The 17,699-nt window shown below is 43.8% G+C and overlaps 1 protein-coding gene across 1 annotated transcript in view; it reads right to left on the bottom strand.

The window, feature by feature from the left end:
• MTIF2 (mitochondrial translational initiation factor 2) overlaps window positions 1–15,410 on the bottom strand; it is a 36,144-nt gene extending 20,734 nt beyond the window's left edge. The window contains exons 1-5 of the mRNA XM_060754582.2: window positions 15,262–15,410; window positions 10,664–10,880; window positions 6,926–7,046; window positions 2,926–3,097; window positions 469–629 (exon numbers count right to left, since the gene is read on the bottom strand). Coding sequence (XP_060610565.2) covers window positions 469–629; window positions 2,926–3,097; window positions 6,926–7,046; window positions 10,664–10,873 — 664 coding nt within the window. The 5' untranslated portion in view covers window positions 10,874–10,880; window positions 15,262–15,410. The remainder of the gene's footprint in view (window positions 1–468; window positions 630–2,925; window positions 3,098–6,925; window positions 7,047–10,663; window positions 10,881–15,261) is intronic.
• Between the last annotated feature and the right edge of the window lie 2,289 nt (window positions 15,411–17,699).

Below are 17,699 nucleotides of genomic sequence, written 5' to 3'. Positions count from 1 at the left end.
TTTTCTAAGATCTACAGAGACAGACACTGGAACACCTCAGCAAGCAAGAGTCCAAAGGTGGCAGGCTCAAACCCAGAACCTCAATCAATGGCTGATACTAAATGAGAAACTCCCCCCTGGGCACACAGAAGACTGGGTGACTTGGAAGGTGCTGAACAGATGCAGAGCCAACCTCAAGAAATGGGGCGACAAAGTGGAACCCACAACATGCGAGTGTGGGCAAGTGCAAAACCACTGACCACCTGCTGCAATCCAAGCTGAGCCCTGCCACATGCACAATGGAAGACCTTCTTGCAGAAACACCAGAGGCACTCCAAGTGGCCAGCTACTGATCAAAGGATATTTAATAGAATGCCAAGCTTGCAAACTTTGTGTTTTGTTTGTTTGTTAAAAGTGAAATACAACTGTTTGGTTTGCTCCTGACACGATAAATAAAATAAATAATCCTTTCACTTCAAGAAATCCTACCCAGAAAGGCCCCGATATGCTGGGTGATGCCTCCTGCCTCTGATGCTGCCACCTGAGTTTTGCGCAGGCTGTCGAGTAACGTGGTTTTCCCGTGGTCAACGTGGCCGAGAATGGTAACAACCGGAGGCCTTGAGGTTAATAAGTCTGGATCTGCTGGAGGCCTGGAATGAACACCATCACAATCAGTGTTGCAAATAATAGAAATCTTTTTGTTTCTCCCTAACACTTTTTTTGTAAGAGATTTCATTTAATTCTTAAGCAGCAATGCTCTCTCTGTGATCATCAGCCAAAGGTGAGTATAATGTACAAAAGAGGGGGAAACACAGATTTATTGTTAAATGAAATATGTTTAAAAAGCAGCAAATGGTTTATTGCATCTTGTGCTTCTTAATTCTTTGTTGCACTCCAGGCCAGGAAACACCTCTGTACTTAACCTTACTTACTTACTTAGGCGATCCCTTGTTGTCCAAGTAGGATAGTCTTCGAAGATCGGTGTACTGGCAGTGGATCCAACGGTGACTATAGAGCCCTATTCTTGATCTGCATCTTTTCTCGCAGTGTGGACATTGGTTTCCAGACAGAAGGCGGTCCCAGACAGGGTTGGCTTGACATGCCTTCCTCTTGGCATGTTTCTGCCTTTTGCCCTCCATTCGTGCCTCTTCAAATTCTACAGCACTGCTGGTCACAGCTGACCTCTAGTTAAAGTGCTCAAGGGCCAGGCCTTCCCTGTTCTCGGTGTCTATGCCACAGATTTTGAGGTTAGCTTTAAGCTCATCTTTAAATCTCTTTCTCTATCCACTAACATTTCATTTTCTGTTCTTGAGTTCGGAGTAGATGCTTTGGGAGATGGTGATCGGGCATTCAGACAATGTGGCCGGTCCAGTGGAGTCGATGGCGGAGGAGCATCACTTCAATGCTGGTGGTCTTTGCTTCTTCCAGTATGCTGACATTTGTCTTCCAGTCTTCCCAAGAGATTTGCAGGATTTTTCAGAGGCAATGCTGATGGAATCGTTCCACGAGTTGAGTATGATGTCTGTAGACAGTCCATGTCTCGCAGGTGTATAGTAGGGTTGGGAGGACAATAGCTTTATAAACCAGCACCTTGGTCTCCCTACGGATGTCCCGATCCTTAAACACTCTCTGCTTCATTCGGAAAAAAGCTACACTCGCAGAGCTCAGGCAGTGTTGTATTTCAGTATCTTCGAGATGCGGTCTCGAAGATAGGTTGGACCCGAAGCATATAGGGCTTTATAGGTAACCACCTGCACTTTGAATTGGGCCCAGAAACTTATCAGGATGAACTGCAAAGAGGAGTTAGCATTCATCTCCTAGAGCAGTGGTTCTCAACCTTCCTAATGTTGCGACCCCTTAATACAGTTCCTTATGTTGTGGTGACTCCCAACCATAAAATTATTTTCATTGCTACTTCACAACTGTAATTTTGCTACTGTTATGAATTGTAATGTAAATATCTGCTATGCAGGATATATTTTCATTCACTGGACCAAATTTGGCACAAAGACCCGATACGCCCAAATTTGAATGCTGGTGGGGTTGAGGGAGGGTTGATTTTGTCATTTAGATGATGTAGTTGCTGAGATTTATAGTTCACCTACAATCAAAGAGCATTCTGAACTCCACCAATGATAGAATTGAACCAAACGTGGCACACAGAACTCCCATGACCAACAGAAAATACTGGAAAAGTTTGGTGGGCATTGACCTTGAGTTTTGGAGTTGTAGTTCACCTACATCTCGAGAGCACTGTGGACTCAAAACAATGATGGATCTGGACCAAACTTGGCATGAAAATCAATATGTCCAAATGTGAACACTGACGGAGTTTAGGGAAAATAGATTTGGCATTAGGGAGTTGTAGTTGCTAGGATTTATCGTTCACCTACAATCAAAGAACATCCTGAATCCCACCAAGGTTAGAATTGGGCCAAACTTCCCAAATGGAACCCCCATGATCAATAGAAAATACTGTTTTCTGATGGTCTTTGGCGACCCCTCTGACACCCCCTCACGACCCCTCCAAGGGTCCCGACCCCCAGGTTGAAAAGCACTGTCCTAGAGGATGGCATAGCAATGTATATGGAATCAAAATACAACTGTAAGTGTATTATTTTAGATCCTAATGTTTATGATCAATAAACTGATTGGAGTTTGTTCCCAGGACTCTTTGTCTCAAATGCCATTCTTCTTCCAGTTATGAGAGCATCTTCCAACCACAGAACAAAAAGCAAAGATCAAAACTGGGTGCTTTGATATGTACACAACAGGGGGTTAGAATGGATGGCCCTTGTGGTGTATTCCAGCTTTCTGTTTCTATTATTCTAACTGAACATGAAAAGCAGCTGAAGGCAAAACACACACAAAAATAAAAGCACAAAATGCACAGAAACAGCAAACAAACAAAAATGCGGAAAAGCAGTTAGCCAGAGACATCATCACCTCTTTACAGCATCTTTGTTTTCTTTGACTTTTTCTTCTTTCAACTTGGCCCATTTGTACTTCATGCCAGATTTTTTCACGATGTCTTTGATCCACGCTTCATCTAAGACGGAATCTGGTTCCAATGAGTCCAAATCGACGCTTGTGTTTAGCAGTGCTTCGTATATATGATCTGAATGATGAAAAAAAGGAAATTGTGTTGGAAGATGTTCCAATCTCGGAAAAATCTGCAACCCATGCAAGGAAAGCCTTCGACAACACTTTGAAGCATCATTACTTTGTCACAAGGTGCATCTACATTGTAGAAGTAACACAGTTTGACAACATTTTAACTGACATGTCTTCAATGCTATGGAATCGTAAGAGCCGTATTTTGGTGTGACCAGTACTCTGTGCCGGAGAAGGCTAAAAGCCCTTGCAAAACTGTAAGACCCAAGATTCCATAGAACTGAGCTATGGCAGAAAGGGGTGTCAAACTACATTAATTCTACAGTGTAGATGCATCTTTCAACAAAGGACATATTACCTCAGATAGGCTGCAGGCTATGGAAGGAGTCATACACAGATGTAAATAATCCACATTGAACTGGATTTAGCACAACATATATATATGGCAAGCATTCCATACTGGGACATAAAATAACAATAAATATATGCAAACACTAAAATTAGTTATATCTACTTTAACATCAATTGTTTAAAACCATCTCAAAACACCATGCTGGCTCCGGTCAGCGGAGTGGGTTTTCTGTTAGTGCCTTATGGTACTGTCCCAAAGGCTTGGTCCCACAGCCACATTTTTACCATCTTTCTGAAGGACAGGAGGGAAGGGGCCGATCTAATCTCATCAAGGAGGGAGTTCCATAGCGGGGGGGGGGGGGGGGGGGCAATCACAGAGAAGGCCCTCTCTCTCGTCCATGCCAATCATGTTTGTGACGGTGATAGGACCGAGAGCAGGGCCTCCCCAGAATATCTTAGTCTTCGCAGTGGTTCATAAAAGCAGATGCATTCGGACAGTTAAACTGGTCCAGGGCCGTTTATGGCTTTATAGGCCAAAGCCATACCTTTGAATTGTGCCCGGAAGCAAACAGGCAAGCAGTCAGTGGAGTTGACGTAACATGGGAGTTGTGTGCTCCCTGTATAAAAAGGTAAAAGTTTTCCCCTGACATTAAGTCCAGTCATGTTCGACTCTGAGGGTTGGTGCTCATCTCCATTTCTAAGCCGAAGAGTTGGCGTTGCCCATAGACACCTCCAAGGTCATGTGGCCAGCATGACTGCATGGAGTGCTGTTGCCTTCCCACCTATTGATCTACTCAAGTTTGCATATTTTCGAACTGCTAGGCTGGCAGAAGCTGGGCCTAACAGTGGGAGCTCACCCCGCTTCCTGCATCTGAACCTGCGACCTTTCAGTCAGCAAGTTCAGCAGCTCAGCACTTTAACCTACTGCACCACCGAGCACTCCCTGTACGCTGCCCCAGTTATTAACCTGGCTGTCTTTCGTTGGACTATTTGAAGCTTCTGAACAGTCCTCAAAGGCAACCCCACATAGAGTGCATTGCAGTAATCTATCCTGGATGTAACAATATAATAATAATAATAATAATAATAATAATAATAATAATAATATCACGCCAAACTCCTTCCGGATTCAGACAGACAGAGTTTTGAAGCATAATACTCCTGACCTCACAATCGTATGGATCATGGATATCATAATCCCAGGTGACAGCAGGATTGCAGAGAAACAACTGGAAAAGCTGACACGATATGAGGATTTAAAAATCGAACTGCAAAGACTCTGGTACAAACCAGTAAAGGTGGTCCCAGTAGTGATCACACACTGGGTGCAGTGCCTAAAGACCTTGGACTGCACTTAAGCACAATCGACACTGACAAAATTACCATCTGTCAGCTGCAAGAGGCCACCCTACTCAGATCTGCACGCATTATTCACCGATACATCACACAGTCCTAGACACTTGGGAAGTGTCCGACGTGTAATCCAATTCAACAGCCAGTAGAGTGTCTGCTGTGGACTCATCTTGTTGTATTTCAAATAATAATAACAATAATAATAATAACACTTTATTTATATTCCGCCCTTCTCACCCCAAAGGGGACTCAGGGCGGATCACAAATACAGATAAACAGCAAACATTTAATGCTGTTTGTATAGACAGAACACAGATAGACAGCAGAGGAGGTGTTGTTTCAATGCTATGGGTGGTTGGGCTCAAGTCCACAGGAGGTACTGTCGCTCCATCCTCTATGACGAAGAGCTGTCAGGATTTCCTCATTTCTTTATGGTGTTGTAAAACACCTCCCCCGCTTTTAGCAGTACCCAATTTCTCTAATTACAGCTAAAGCTGTTTTCGAACTGCTTAGGTCAACAGTGAGCTGGACTGACGGTCGGCTGCTCACGCCGATCCGGGGCTTTGAACTTGCAACCTTTCAGTTGATAGATCTTATACTCCTAGGTAATCGTCACCTATGAATCCAGATTCAAATGTGCAATTAAATGTGCAAAATAGAATCTGAGACAAAGAACGCGACCATGCATGAATGAAGTAATCATCCATCTTTTCTCTGGCTATCACTGAACTCATTGATTCTCAGGCTTTCCAGGGTAGTATTAAGATGTCCACAAATGCTCCAGCCATGTCCACCCTTGCTTTTCCGCTTTGTTTTGCTCCATTTAATTGCCCACTCTATTTCAATCCTGATTTACCAGCTGTGCCAAACTTCCAGTTTAGCACTGTGGCCAAGTCTATATAGCAGTGTGGACTCAGATAATCCAGTTCAAAGCAGACATTATGGGTTATCTTCCTTGATATTCTGTGTTATATGGCTATGTGGAAGGGCCTCTAGTCATTATCCCAGAGGTCACTGGATTTAGATCTTGGCATTTGGCCTCATTTTCATGTAAACATCACAATGCAGTGCTTTTATTGTAATTGGCACTATCTTATTATGTTCATTTAATGTGGTGGAGAAATCTAAATGAAACCTGCTAAAGATTTACAAGGTTTTTTCCCCCCTCAACACCAAAAATAAACCATTTTTTAAAAAGGAATGAAACAAAAGAAGTCTCCAACTGGGATCAATTCGACAGCGAAATCTTTTAATTCAAACTCTTCTCAGATGAAAGCCCCTCGAGCACATCGGAAGCAGATGGCGAAGGAATGCTCCGGAGGATGAAAGGCGATTCGTGCACATCTCCTTCGCAGGCCTTTGTGGTCATGGAAAGGCAGGAAATACCAAAACAATTAAGGTTGCTAATGAACGCCATGAGCGAGCGCAGCTACAGAACTCCAGAGTCAGCAGACAGCAGGCACAGACCCCCATTCCCAGTCTCTCTCCTGTCTTGGGAAGGTTGTGAAATGGAGTGGGCAATTAAATGGAGCAAAACAAAGCGGAAAAGCAAGGGTGGATGCGGCTGGAGCATTTGCGGACATCTTAATCCTACCCTGGAAAGCCTGAAAATCAATGAGTTCAACAATCGCCACAGCAAACATGGATGATTACTTCATTTGTGTACGGTCGGCGTTCTTTGTCTCAGATTCCATTTTGCACACTGCATTGCATATTTGAATCTGGATTCATAGGTGATGATTACCCAGGAGCGGGGAGAGCACCCTATATAGCAGGCATGGGAAAACTTGGGTCAACAACTATGGTCAACACGCCATACCTTACATTTTTTGTTTTATCTAAACCATATTCCATGGTAAATGATGCCATAGAAAGGCATGGGCAAACTTGGGCCCTGGGGGTGTTTTGGACTTCAACTCCCACTATTCCTAACAGCCTCAGGCCCTTTCCTTTTCCCCCACAGCCGCTTAAGCGGCTGAGGGGGAAAAGGAAGGGGCCTGAGGCTGTTAGGAATGGTGGGAGTTGAAGTCCAAAACACCTCCAGGGCCCAAGTTTGCCCATGCCTGCTATGTACAAATATGAATCAAAACATCAACCCCAAAAAGCTATGGAAAGGGAAAGGGTTCACCTATGTCTTTCTGCATTGCTCTCGCCAGGTCTTCCACTGTCATCTGGGGTTTGATCTCAACTTCTTGCTTTTGTGGTTTCGGTTGCGTCGGTCGCAGTTTGGCTTTGTCAGATTTCTTCCTCTACGAAAGAGGTGAACAGAAGTGAACAGAAAGGACCGAGGAGAAAAGGGTTTCCAGAGAAATTATGAAAACTTTACTTCGTGAATTATAAGTACTGGAAGGCCCTCCGCTTTCATGGGAATTCGCAGTGCAGGAATAATAATCATCATCATCATCACCATCTATATAAATAATGTAATGTTCGTTTGTGGGGTTAACAGAACTCAAAAACCAGTGGACTAATTGAAACCAAATTTGGACAGCATACACCTAACAACCCAATGTATGTCCTTCATTCAAAAAAAATTATTTTGTCATTTGGGAGTTGTAGTTCCTGGGATTTATAGTTTACCTACAATCAAAGAGCATTCTGAACTTCACCAGTTATGGCATTGAACCACATGTGGCATACAGGACTCCCATGACCAACACAAAACACTAGAAGGGTTTGGTGGGCATTGATCTTGAGTTTGGGAGTTGTAGCTCACCTACATCCAGAGAGCACTGTGGACTCAAACAATGATGTATCTGGATCAAACTTGGCACAAATATTCCATATGCCCAAATATGAACACATATGGAGTTTGGGGGAAATAGACCTTGACATTTGGGATTTGTAGTTACTGGGATTTATAGTTCACCTACAATCAAAGAACATTCTGAATCCCACAAACGACAGAATTGGGGCAAATTTCCCACACAGAACCCCCATGACCAACAGAAAATACTTAAGGCCATCCAGTCCAACTCCCTTCACCGGGGCAAGAAAATGTAATCAGAGCCGTCCTAACAAAGAGCCATCCAGCCATGGATATAGATAGATAGATATGATTCATACACAGATATAGTATCATAGATTTGAAAGGGACCCCCTAAAGAAGGAATATGATATGTTGCATGTTCCAGAGTAGGCAAACCAGACACTTTCCACATCAACACTGACAAAGAAACAGCAAGAAATACCGTTAAAGAAATAATCTTTATTCTTGTCTCCATCTCCCTGAAGGGACTCAGGGTGGCTAACATGGGGCCAAGCCCAAGGAACAATCAAACAAAATAATATACATGCAAGACAAACAACAACATGAAGTATTTATTTATCGTGTCATCAGCAACCATACCATTGTACACGAAGTAAAGATGCTATAAAATAACATGATCTATATAAATAAAAATGTAATGTTCATTTGTGGGAGTAACATAACTCAAAAATCACTGGTTGAATTGACACCAAATTTGGACCACAATACACCTATCAGGCCAATGAGTGACCATCACTCATAAAAACGCAGCAGAAGAGACTTAAAAAGCCAAAAAATACATTACAACGCATGCGCAAAACCACATATATACACAAACACACACTTATTATTATTATTATTATTATTATTATTATTATTATTTAATAATCCAGTTCAATGTGGAGTTTATACAGTATAGAGGTATGAAAGGGGCCAAAGTCCGCTAGTATGATTTTACAGCCAAGTTTGCACTGGAAAGCCTAGAGATTCCTAGCGGTAATACATTAATCCATGAATGATCAAATCTGCAAAAGTCAAACCTGCAAATGTGGAGAGATGACCATAGTTTTGTTTATAAGGCCCTTAATATTTCTCAGTGATCTTGGAACCAAAACTACAGGATACAACTCCAAGGTACAAATTACACACATCTTGTCTCCACATTTCCTTACCATATAAACAATTAAACAAACATGCTTATAAAGGGAACTGTTTTGGATGTTAACCAGACAGGCAGGAAATATATGGCCCTCTTCCCCATACTTCTTTCCTGACTAGTTTGCGTTGTTGGGTTGTTTTTCGGGCTGTATGGCCATGGTCTAGAGGCATTCTCTCCTGACGTTTCGCCTGCATCTAGGGCAAGCATCCTTAGAGGTAGTTTGTGTTGTTATTTTTTTTTTGACAAATCCGAAAGTTCTCAGTAATTACCAAGTCTGAAATCTCAGACCCCTTCTACACTATCTTTATATCCCAGCATCCAATCCCAGGTTTGAACTGGATTATATGAGTCTCCACTGCCACATACTCTGGAATAAGAAGATAATATGAGATAAAATCCTGGGATATAACAATAGTGTAGGAAGGGCCTCAGGGTCCTTTCACATAGCCATATAACCCAGAATATCAAGGCAGAAAATCCCACAATATATTCTGCTTTGAACTGGGTTATCTGAGTCCATGCTGCCATATATTCCAGTTCAAAGCAGAAAATGTGGGATTTTTCCCCCGCTGTGTGGAAGAGGCCTGTCTTTATTATCCACAGATTCTATATCCTCACACTCATTCACTGCTTGAAAATATATATTTTTTTAATCCAAAAAAATAAACCTTGATTTTGCCATTTCATATAAGGGAGAAAATTTAACTAAACCATTTTTTTATGTGTCTGCAGCAACTTGAGAAACGACAAGTTGCTTCTGGTGTGAGAGAATTGGCTGTCTGCAAGAACGTTGCCCAGGGGATGCCCGGATGTTTTGTATACATTGGGTTTTGAGTATCTGTGGATTTTGTTATCCACGGAAGTCCTAAAACCTAACTTCACCTGATATCAAGTCACCGCAATAATACAAACACAGAGTAACTTTTACTATATGCACCATGCTTCCTAGAGGTAAATCCACCTCAGTGCAGCCCTCGCAAAACCATCCCCAGCGAAAAATTTCCCATTGAGAAATGAACAATCCCACTTCCAGGAGCCTCCAGGGGGTGTGATTGCACTGCATCCGAAGAAGTGGGATCACATCCATGGAAGCTCATGCGAAAATTAGAAAAACAAACAGTCCTAATGCTGCCAGCTTGTGTATGCCTGAAAGAGACTAACACAGCCTACAAAGGTGAAAATACAATCTAAAACGCATCTGCACTATAGAATTAATGCAGTTTGACACCACTTGAACTGCAATGGCACAATGCTATGGAACCCTGGGAGTTGTAGTTTGGTTAGGCACCAGCTATCTCTGGCAGAGAAGGTTCAAAACCTTGTAAAACAACTCCCAGGATCCCATAGCATTCAAAGATGAAAGCTTAAAGTGGTGTCAAACTGATTTAATTTTACAGTGTAGATTCAGGCTAAGATGCACCATCCACATGTAGAATGAACGAAGTTTGACATCACTTTAACTGCTATGGATCAGTGCTGAGAGATGTAGTTTTACAAGGCCTTTAGAATTCTGTGCCAAATAGTGTTGGTGCCTTGCCAAAACTACAAATCCCAAGAATCATATAATTGAACCCAAGATCACAAGGGCTGTCAAGTCATGTATAAAGTCAATTGGACAGGTGATGCTTGGCTAGGGAAACTGTCTTTGAGACACAACATCCAAGGAAATGCAAAACCCTCACCTCTTTACCCCAAGTTCTAAAAATAACTTGATTAAAAATATAAATAAAGAAGTGATTTGTTGTGCCACGTTAGCACGCTAGGTTTTATTCCTGACAGGTTTCCCCTCCAGGGTTGTCGTTTCAAGATGTTCCAGACAAAAAAGCACACAAGCGCTCTCTTCTTTTGCATCAATCCTCATTTCGCCAGGCCTTGCAAACAAGGCAGACTTTCATTTCCAGGGCTGGAGGCACACAACAGGAGTTCTTGGAATCCCAAATAGAGGCGCTGTTAATTACCTCCTTGGTGGTGAAAAGCCTGAATTGTGGCGCTGTGTCCGGCTGCCAGAGCGGAGGGTGCAGCTGAACCGGGCACAAGGGGCGGGCGGGCGGCAGGACAGGCCTCCACTGTCTTCGGTGTACTTTCCCAGAGGCCAGGGAGTGCAGCTGCCGGCAAGCGCGGTGCAGCTGGGCCAAGTTCTCCAGTGTCAACATCGCCCGGCCGCTCATGGCTTCTCTGCAAAGAAGGGCAAATGTTGCTTCAATGAGTCACTTTGCAAAACAATAATAATAATCCTCAGTTCTTGTGGGTTTTTTTCGGGCTATATGGCCATGTTCTAGAGGCATTTCTCCTGACGTTTCGCCTGCATCTATGGCAAGCATCCTCAGAGGTGAGGTCCTCACCTCTGAGGATGCTTGCCATAGATGCAGGCGAAACGTCAGGAGAAATGCCTCTAGAACATGGCCATATAGCCCGAAAAAACCCACAAGAACTGAGTGATTCCGGCCATGAAAGCCTTCGACAATAATAATAATAATAATAATAATAATAATAATCTTTATTTACACCCCGCCACCATCTCCCCAAAGGGGACTCTGAGCAGCTTACATGAGGTCATGCCCAGCAATAAAATATAAACAACAAAATAGCATCACAATAAAATAAATAAATAAACCAATCAAGTAAAATAAAGATGGGCAAACCCATTGCAGAGAGGAATAAGAAATGTGCTGGGATTGTGGCGCAGCTGGCTGTCAGCTGCATTAAGATCACTCTGACCAAAAGGTCATGAGTTCGAAGCCAGCCCAGGTTGGAGTGGGTTTCCAACCAATTGTGTGTAGCCTGTTGTTGAACTTTGCAACCCAAAAGACAGTTGAATCTGTCAAGTAGGAAAATTAGGTACCACCTTAAAAGTGTGGGGAGGTTAAATTAACTGATTTATGAGGCCATAAAGAAGACTCCAGCAAAGCATTCCAGCGGGGAAGCATGCGGGGAATGCGGAAGTGCTTCATCAGCGTCGCAGATGGACGATGAAAGTGACAGCTCCCCTGGCGGCCAGGAAAAGTTAAATAGCCTCTGTGTATGTCAGTATATGTTTGTTTGTCAAAAATTGGCATTGAATGTTTGCCATATATGTGTACACTGTAATCCGCCCTGAGTCCCCTGTGGGGTGAGAAGGGCGGAATATAAAAGCTGTAAATAAATAAATAAATAAATAAATTGTATCCCCAGGGTCATTCAGTCCAACCCCCTGCCATTCAGGAACACACAATCAAAGCACACAATCATTCTTAGAATCATAGAATCATAGAGTTGGAAGAGACCTCATGAGCCATCCAGTCCAACCCCATTCTGCCAAGAAGCAGGAAAATCGCATGCAAAGCACCCCCGACAGATGGCCACCCAGCCTCTCCTTAAAAGCCTCCAAAGAAGGAGCCTCCACCACACTCCGTGGCAGAGAGTTCCACTGCTGAACGGCTCTAACAGTCAGGAAGTTCTTCCTCATGTTCAGGTGGAATCTCCTTTTCTGTATTTTGAATCATAGAAACATAGAATCATAAGAGTTGGAAGAGACCTCATGGGCCATCCAGTCCAACCCCCTGCCAGGAAGCAGGAAAATCGCATTCAAAGCACCCCTAACAGATGGCCATCCAGCCTCTGTTTCCAAAGAAGGAGCCTCCACCACCCTCCAGGGCAGAGAGTTCCACTGTTGAACAGTTCTCAGAGTCAGGAAGTTCTTCCTTATGTTCAGGTGGAATCTCTTTTTCTGTACTTTGAATCATAGAATCATAGAGATGGAAGAGACCTTGTGGGCCATCCAGTCTAACCTCCTGCCAAAAAGCAGGGAAACTGCATTCAAAGCACTCCCTACAGATGGCCATCCAGCCTCTGTTTAAAAGCTTCCAAAGAAGGAGCCTCCACCACACTCCAGGGCAGAGAGTTCCACTGATGAACAGCTCTCACAGCCAGGAAGTTTTTCCTAATGTTCAGATGAAATCTCTTTCCTTGTAGTTTGAAGCCTTCATTCTGCGCCCTAGTCCCCAGGGCAGCAGAAAACAAGCTTGCTCACTCCTCCCTGTGACTTCCTCTCACGTATGTATACATGACTATCAGTCTCCTCTCAGTCTTCTCTTCTTTGGGATAAACATACCCAGCTCTTTAAGCTGCTCCTCATAGGGCTTGTTCTCCAGACCATTGATCATTTTACTCGCCCTCCTCTGGACACATTCCAGCTTGTCAATATCTCTCTTCAATTGTGGTGCCCAGAATGGGACACAATATTCCAGGTGTGGTCTAACCAAGGCAGAATAGAGGGGTAGCATTACTTCCCTGAATTTCCCTGGATCTAGACACGGTAGGCTGTTAGGAATTGTGGGAGTTGAAGTCCAAAACACCTTGGGGGCCAAAGTTTGCCCATGCCTGCTTTATAAGGTCTGTATCTGCTTCATAAAGTGTTTTGGCGCCTCACCAAATGACAAATCCCAGGCTCCTGAGCCATGAAAGTTAAAGTGACATCAAACTGCATTAAACATACAGCGTAGATGCACCTCCAGAGAACGTTCATATAAATGTAGGCACTCTTTAGTTATGGATTCTGGTGCACAAAGTGTTTTGCAGTAGGACTGTCAGAAAACGTGATCATTTTTCCTAAGAGCCTTCCGCAGCCAGCAACCTTGTGGTACCTTAAAGACTGATTTATTATGGCATGTTCTTTTGTAGGAGAGCCAACATGATGTAATAGTTTTGAGGAATCTGGCAAGCCAGGTTTAAATCTCTGCTTGGCCATGGAAACACACTGGGTAAGTCACATTCTCCCAGTCTCTGAAGAAGGCAACGGCAAACCTTCTCTGAACAAAGCCTGCCAAGGAAACCGCACAATAGGTTCGCCTTAGGGTTGCTGTAATCTAAACATGAGAAGAAAATATTATTTTGTGGATTTGAATCCATTTTCTCAGGTGCATGGGTTGTTATTCTTAGTTGTGCTTATACATATATCCACTATCGAAATGTATTGCTTCAGTAAGAGGAAACGCACAACAGTATACTTAGGCAGAAATAATGAAATATAGGATGAGTGACACCTGGCTTGCAACAATACATATTTATTTACAACATCTCACCCCAAAGGAGACTCAGAATGGCTTACAAATTATATGTACATACAATATATTATATTATTAGCATAGCACGATATTAGTATTACATATTACTATATGGTACTATACCACTATACGGCACCACTCTATTCTGCTTCGGTCAGACCTCACTTGGAATACTATGTCCAGTTCTGGGCGCCACAATTCAAGACGGATATGAACGAGCTAGATGTGTCAAATGTTTTGAATGGAGGCTGGATGGCCATCTGTCGGGAGTGCTTTGATTGTGTTTTTCTGAATGGCAGAGGGAGGTTGGACTGGATGACCATTGGGGGTCCCTTCCAATTCTATGATTCTACGATTTAACAGCGAGTTCACATGGTAATGAGTATTATGTTTCTTTTTCACTGTTAAAAGCAAAATTCCTTACATGTGAGTGTAAATGAGGGAGACACTTAATGCATTTGATTGAATGAGTCTCCTTGTGGGGAGAAAAAGTGGGGTATAAACAATAATAATAATAATAATAATAATAATAATTTAATCTTTAATGTATTGTCGAAGGCTTTCATGGCTGGAATCACTGGGTTGTTGTAGGTTTTTCCGGGCTATAGGGCCATGTTCTAGAGGCATTTTCTCCTGACATTTCGCCTGCATCCATGGCAAGCATCCTCAGAGGTAGTGAGGATGCTTGCCATGGATGCAGGTGAAACGTCAGGAGAAAATGCCCCTAGAACATGGCCATATAGCCCGGAAAAACCTACAACAACCCATTTAATCTTTAGTTTTTTTAATATGGTATGGCTCTTTTAAAACGGTGACCTGCTTTGAGTCCCAAATTTGCTCCAAAGCAGGAAATAAATATATGTAATTTATTTTAATCGCTATTTTTTAAAATTGTATGGTCCTTTTAAATGGTGACCTGCTTTGAGCCCCAAACTGGCCCCAAAGCAGGATATTTATTTATTTATATGTATTTATATTTATATTATATGTATTTATATTTATTTATTTATTTATATGTAGTTTATTTCAATCTTTACTTTTTAAAAAATGTATAGTCTTTTTAAATGGTGAGCTGCTTTGAGCCCCAATTCCTAGGGGAAAGCAGGAAACAATTATATAATAACAATTGTCATTACTTTAATATTTAGGTTTGTATGTTTTAAATTGTACTGTCTCTTTAAATGGTGAGGTGCTTAAATCCAAATTTCGAGGGGAAGGCAGCATATGAATGAAGACAAGAAGCCAGTCAGAAGAGGGCGTGGCTATTCAAATGAAGCACCAGTTTTCTCCCAATCCCGTTCCCCGCTGCCTGGGAAGCCCCGCCCCTTCTTTGCAGCTTCGATACCTCGACAATGCGCATGCGCGCAGAACTAACGCCTCCCTTGCGTGCGCATGCGTATTCCTCCCTATCCTGCGGAAAGGGCGAAAGGCTTCGTCGTGAAGCAGGCCGCGCCTCTATTTTTTGCCTTTGCTTTCCCTCAAATTCTCATTTTCCTCCCGCTGCTCTGAATTACCTGCTTCTCCTGGAGGAACTGTTCAAAATGAGCCGGCTGAAAGGAAACGAAAATGTTTCTCACGCGAGTTTCTGAGGAAAGCCGCTTCTATCTGTGCGCATGCGCAGTCGCCTGGCCCGAAGCCTCCGCGTCTTTTTTGCCCTTCCTTGTCATCCAGAAGTGGGCGGGGCTAGAACCCACGTGGTGCAAAGGAAGACACGCCCATTTCTGGTAGAACACAGGAATCATAGAATCAAAGAGTTGGAAGAGACCTCATGGGCCATCCAGTCCAACCCCCTGCCAAGAAGCAGGAATATCGCATTCAAATCACCCCTGACAGATGGCCATCCAGACTCTGTTTAAAAGCTTCCAAAGAAGGAGCCTCCACCACACTCCGGGGCAGAGAGTTCCACTACTGAACGGCTCTCACAGTCAGGAAGTTCTTCCTCATGTTCAGATGGAATCTCCTCTCTTGTAGTCTGAAGCCATTGTTCCGCGTCCTAGTCTCCAAGGAAGCAGAAAACAAGCTTGCTCCCTCCTCCCTGTGGCTTCCTCTCACATATTTATACATGGCTATCATATCTCCTCTCAGCCGTCTCTTCTTCAGGCTAAACATGCCCAGCTCCTTAAGCCGCTCCTCATAGGGCTTGTTCTCCAGACCCTTGATCATTTTAGTGGCCCTCCTCTGGACGTTTTAAAAAATGAACCAAAAAGATACTATAAAGTAGTTTAACAATATTAACAATCATTCACAGCCATCACCCACAGAGTTTTATATATGCTGATGACCTTGGCCTAACAACACAATCAAAAGACTTTGAAACAGATGAGAACCAACTTACTAATGCATTGAAAGATCTCTCCAGCTACTATAAAGATGACCCCCTGAAGCCTAAACCTGTCAAGACACAAGTGTGTGCTTTCCATCTACAGAACCTTGAAGCCAACAGGAAATTGAAAGTTACCTGGGAAGGCCAAGAGCTCAAACATTTTTCTCATCCTAAATATTTATTTATTTATTTATTTATTTGATGCACTTATTAACCGCCATTCTCAGCCCCTGAGGGCGACTCATGGCGGTGTACAGTACACATAAAAGACAATTACAAAAGCCGGTTTCAACAACATCTAGACTAACAACACTTACAAACTACACTAAAAATCCGCTTCGTCTCGTAGTGAAATCATAACCCGTCTCATATTCCTTGTTCCATTCCAAATTCTTCTTTACCGTAATGTTAGCACTTAATTAAATGCCCTCTCGAAGAGCCATGTCTTAAGGCTCTTTCGAAAGGACATGAGGGAGGGCGCCTGTCTGATGTGTGCAGGGAGAGTGTTCCACAGCCGGGGGGCCACCACTGAGAAGGCCCTCTCTCTCGTCCCCGCCAGTCGTGCCTGTGAGGCAGGCGGGATCGAGAGAAGGGCCTCCCCAGACGATCTCAAGGTCCTCGTGGGCTCGTAGGCCAAGATGCGGTCCGAGAGGTATTTTGGGCCGGAACCGTTTAGGGCTTTGTAGGCCAAAACCAGCACCTTGAATTGGGTCCGGTAGCAAATCGGCAGCCAGTGGAGCTGGGACAACAGGGGCGTTGTGTGCTCCCTGCCACCCGCTCCAGTTAGTAACATGGCTGCCGCGCGCTGAACCAGCTGAAGCTTCCGGGCCGTCTTCAAGGGCAGCCCCACGTAGAGAGCGTTGCAGTAGTCCAGGCGGGATGTGACGAGAGCGTGTACCACCGTGGCCAAGTCAGGCTTCCCGAGATACGGGCGCAGCTGGCGCACGAGCCTGAGCTGTGCAAATGCTCCCCTGGTCACCGCTGAAACCTGGGGGTCCAGGCTCAACGATGAATCCAGGGTCACACCCAAGCTGCGAACCTGCGCCTTCAAGGGGAGTGCGACCCCGTCCAGCACAGGCTGTAACCCTATACCCCGTTCGGCCTTGCGACTGACCAGGAGTACCTCTGTCTTGTCTGGATTTAATTTCAGTTTGTTCGCCCTCATCCAGACCGTCACAGCGGCCAGGCACCGGTTCAGGACCTCGACAGCCTCCTTAGTAGCGGGTGGAAAGGAGTGAAACACTGGAGGAAACACTGTATGAACAACAAGCACAAAGTAGCTGCACACAATAATATCCTGCGGAAACATACCGATAGTGCGTAGGGTGCAGATGCAAAATTTATAAGAACATCAACCCTGGATTTGTCTTGCTCAACTGCTGAGTATGCCTGCCCTGTTTGGCACAAGTCTGTCCACGCGAAGCAGGTGAAAATAGCACTGAAAGAAAAATGTTGAATAATCACAGGTTGTCTCAAACCTACACTTGTTGATAGAATCTATAACCTAGCTGGCACACACACACCCAGATGAGCAACGGGAAGTTGCTGCCAATTGTGAGAGAAACAGTGTGAAATCCACAAGCATGTGGACAATTTCAACAGAAAGGAGGAACCCATGAAAATGAACAA

The sequence above is a fragment of the Anolis sagrei genome, chromosome 1 (assembly GCF_037176765.1).
Source record: "Anolis sagrei isolate rAnoSag1 chromosome 1, rAnoSag1.mat, whole genome shotgun sequence".
Lineage (NCBI taxonomy): Eukaryota > Metazoa > Chordata > Lepidosauria > Squamata > Dactyloidae > Anolis > Anolis sagrei.
The sequence above is the reverse complement of the archived record's forward strand: the minus strand, read 5'-3'. Positions and strand labels throughout refer to the sequence as shown.